Raw genomic sequence first — 4,228 nt, 5'->3', positions numbered from 1 at the left:
GCGGCAGTATCACTAAATATCACTCTCTGGGGTCCCTAGAGTACTCCGCTTGGTATGTTAAGGGTTAAGCATATTCGACACTTACTATTAGATATCGGCTTGGGAACTTTGGCGTAGCTACCCTGTCTCCCTGAAGTTGCATTTTTAATGGCGAGTACTGTGTAGGAATCATCTTGTGAGGGAACACGTTTTCAACTGACACCATGTTTTTAATTATAGCGTCATTTAAAAAATAACTTATCTGTTAATTAAAATGTGCAGAGAAGTTATTTCTGGAAAATCCTATTCACGCCTCTTGTGGTAACAACTTCTGCATTTTGGAAGAGGATATTATTAAGGAAAAGAATGAGGTAAAGTCGTCTTTATATAGTACACACGGAAAAGAGAGTATTTGACAGTTGACAAATTTTCTTTTGCCAATAGCTCGGGAACAAATGAATTTATTTGGATCTTTTTGGTGTTATTCTTCGAATAGTTATAACTTGATAACCTGCCAAAGTCGGTACTCTAATAGGTTAATTTATTGTTGAGTTTTTAGGAAAACAAATTTTGTCAACTGAAGAATATTTAATTTCGTGACTGTACAAGCAATGGATGATAACGGCTTAATAAATGACTGTACGTAAGTCTTTTTTGAGTTTGAACATAGGATTGTACATGGTTGTGCATTTTGCATTATTATTGAAGTGCTGCAACTAAGTTATTGCAAAAGGTATGATAAATTCTTACAGTAATATTGTCACATATTGATTTACTCTGTATGAAAACTAAAATAGTTTAACATATGGTTAACCTCCTTTGTGCCAATAATTTTAAAATTAACGCTTGTGCCACTTTTCAACACTTGGCTTTGCAGTAGCTTTCCAAAGAATTAGCAGGAAGTCCAAACTTATACACTGCAGGTAAATACATTTCTCTGGACAGTTTCACTGCTCCAAACTAAGATTGAAAAGTGTAGTATTTTTAATTTTATTATTATTGGCACAAAAGATCAACCATATTTTAAGCTATTTTTGTTTCCATACAGAGAAAAACAATATGTGACAACATTACAGTAAGAATGTATCATGCATTTCTCAGTATGTTGCAGCACTTCAATAACGGTGCACTATACGTACAATATAGATCCTGAATATGTCCAATCCATATATTACAACAAGGCAATACGTATGCGATACAGGTAAAATCCGTATATTTCATACGGACAATCTATAAGCTACATACATCCAATCCATACATTACATATGGCCAGCCTGTACGCGACATACGTATAATCTATATGCTGCATGCACACAGTCTGTAAGCTGCATATGTGCACTCTGTATGGTGCATACGGATATTCTGTATGCTGTATCGGGACAAGCTGTGTGCGACATAAGGAAAATCTGTATAATACATACGTACATGACGCATACTGTATCTAGTCGTACGTACGGGGCACAAGTACAATATAGATGCTGCCTCGGGGTTGAACGCAAGAAACACACGTACAGAACGTATATTGCATACTTCTTGAAATTATGCTCCGTCCTGATAGTCAGTGAGTGTCGTCATTATTAACCCACATGCTACATACGATCGTGACGTCACAAAGCTAGATATTACCTCCGTATATACTTGTTACTGCAGATGACGTCACACGAATGACGTGATTGCACTTATGCAGACAGTATGTATAATACATACTTTTTCAGCTATACGTTTGCTGCAGGATGTTATATACGGTTGTACGTTAAGTCCGGAAACTACAGGAATTACGAATGTAACCTACGTTTTTAAGTATGCCACCTACATTTTTTTTTCTCAGTGTGGAAATAAAATTGCCCCGCTCTGATAATGTTGAAGAACCAAGTGTTCGGTGACCACCGTAGTTATAATTTGTTCCCTGTGTAGATTTATTAAATAGTGTCATTACATTCCTTCCCTAGAAATTTGTCATCACACGCCATTGCTCTGTACAGAAAGTAATATAAATTTTACTAATTACTTCAGCATCATAAGTTTAAAATGATATTTTAAAGCTATTTCAACTTGTTAAATAATGTTATTTTGCTTTCAGAGCACATCTGCTGGGAACACAGAATGCGATGCTTTTCAACCCGGATGTTCTCTTCTCGTTCACGAATCAAGTGTTGGAGAAAGAAGAAGCAGTGCTTCCTATAAGCCATCAGACACTGCACAAGAAAGTGGTCCAACAGATCCTTCATTGCTTGGGAAAATACAAGAGGAAACAGTGTTTCCACAAGTTGTCGCTTCATATGATATAGGGTTGGTGCCTTTTCAGCAAAGACAGCAAGACTCAGTTAGGTGTTACATAACAGAGAATAGTGTAAGAGTTCCAGAACAAGGATGCGGACTACACCAGAGAAACAGAACACGATGATGGGCGGTATTTTTCAAAAAGGTGGTTTACTCGTACACTTCCAAATAATGTTGAAGTTGAAAGAACATGGTTAGCATATTCTCCAAGCAAAAAAAAAGTGTGTATTGTCTTCCTTGTTTCTTATTCGCAAAACCTGATTCGTCACAGTTTTGCCGTGCTGAAGGATTTTCCCACTGGCGTAAACTTAATCCGAGAATTCCGGATCACGAAATTTCACCGATTCATAAAAATGCTTTCGACGAGTGGAGGCAGCTATTCTCTCGTTTGAAAAATAGGACTGCTATTGACAACGAACTACAACAGCGAATTGTGAGTGAAACTGGCAAATGGAGACATATACTGCGAGCAATATTACACTGCATTTTGTTTCTGGCATCAAGAAATCTTGCATTACGAGGCAGCGATGATGTTTTGTGGAAGAAAGCTGATGGAAACACAGGACAACATGGAAATCTATTGGATCTGTTCATGTTGTTAGCGAAGTATGATGATGTATCAAAATCTCACGTTTCAAAAATTATGCACTCCCCATCAGCTCTTGCTGTGACATATTTATCTCCACAAATTCAGAATGAACTTGTCTACTTAGCTGGAAATTGTGTACGTCAGGCAATAATTGAGGACATTAAAAAAGCAAAAATATTTTGCCATTTTGTATGACTCGACTCCAGATGTAAGTCATAAAGAGAAGATGTCCCAGATTTATCGTTATATTACAATATCTTCTGATGGAGAGTGCAAAATTGAAGAAAGTTTCGTAGGCTTCATTACTACGAACAACAAAACTGGAGCTACCTTAACTGAAGACATTTTACGTGCTGTTCAGAATGATGGCCTTCCCATGTCAAATTGCCGTGGTCAGTGCTTTGACAATGCCAGTACTATGTCGGGAAAGTACTCGGGTGTTCAAGCTCGCATATCTCAGCAGTTTCCTGCCGCTCGTTATGTTCCTTGTGCATCGCACTCGTTAAATTTAGTTGGTGTTCACGCTGCATCAGTGGAAATAGAAATTGTCAATGGATTTGGGGTAATTCAAAATGTTTACAATTTTTTTAGTAAGTCAACGCATCGCTGGGATATTTTAAAAAATCATGTTCATATTACTGTGAAGGGACATTCAGCAACCCGGTGGTCTTCGAAGCAAAATGCAGTACATGCTCTAAGCACCCAATTTCCGGATGTCTGTGCTGCTTTGGAAGAACTTTCGGACTTTTCAAAAGAAACCCCCGAAACTGTAAATGGTGCCAAGTATCTCCTATACAATCTTAAGAAGTTTGATTTTCTTGTGTTTTTATTCTGCTGGAATGATATCCTTGATGCTATCAACAACATTAACCTACGACTGCAAGAAAAGACAGTTACTGTAGATATAACTGTCAGTCACTTACAGGGACTGAGGAGCTTCTTTGCTACCAACCGGGAAAGAATTGTGACCAAGGTTATTGAGAAAAGCAAGGAGATCTGCAATGATATGATGATCACAATTGAAGAGCCTTGTCCGAGAAAGAGAGCCAAGTTTTTTGACGAAGTTACAGAGGATGAATCTGTACTCATCAATATAGAAGACAAAATGAGAAAGATCTTGTTTTGTGCTTGGATTCAATTACATCACAAATAGCTGATCGATTCCAGCGCATGAACGGAGTTTTGGAGGATTTTTCAGTAATTATTCCAAGTAATATGGCAGTTATGTCAGAAGAAACATTGAGGAAAGGTATCTCTGATCTGGCCTTATTGTACCCTATGGATATTAATGGAGGTGAGTTGCTTCAAGAACTGTTGATCTTTAAATACCATGCGCAAGCATTTTTGAAAAACTTTCACTTGGAGAGTTTGTCAGAATTT

At 37.5% G+C, this 4,228-nt stretch overlaps 2 protein-coding genes across 2 annotated transcripts; both read left to right on the top strand.

Annotated features, from left to right (window-relative positions):
- The first annotated feature begins 2,449 nt into the window (after positions 1-2,449).
- On the top strand, positions 2,450-3,043 carry LOC145672430 (uncharacterized). Its single transcript, XM_081741581.1, has one exon. It carries the CDS (start codon positions 2,450-2,452, stop codon positions 3,041-3,043), a length of 594 nt encoding a protein of 197 aa, XP_081597707.1.
- Positions 3,044-3,074: 31 nt separating this feature from the next.
- LOC145672429 (zinc finger MYM-type protein 1-like) lies at positions 3,075-4,001 on the top strand. The gene has a single exon (XM_081741580.1). It carries the CDS (start codon positions 3,075-3,077, stop codon positions 3,999-4,001), a length of 927 nt encoding a protein of 308 aa, XP_081597706.1.
- Positions 4,002-4,228: the final 227 nt, after the last annotated feature.

This window comes from Thermobia domestica, chromosome 16 (genome assembly GCF_964235325.1).
Source record: "Thermobia domestica chromosome 16, izTheDome1.hap1.1, whole genome shotgun sequence".
NCBI lineage: Eukaryota > Metazoa > Arthropoda > Insecta > Zygentoma > Lepismatidae > Thermobia > Thermobia domestica.
This window is presented reverse-complemented; position numbering and strand designations above follow the sequence as displayed.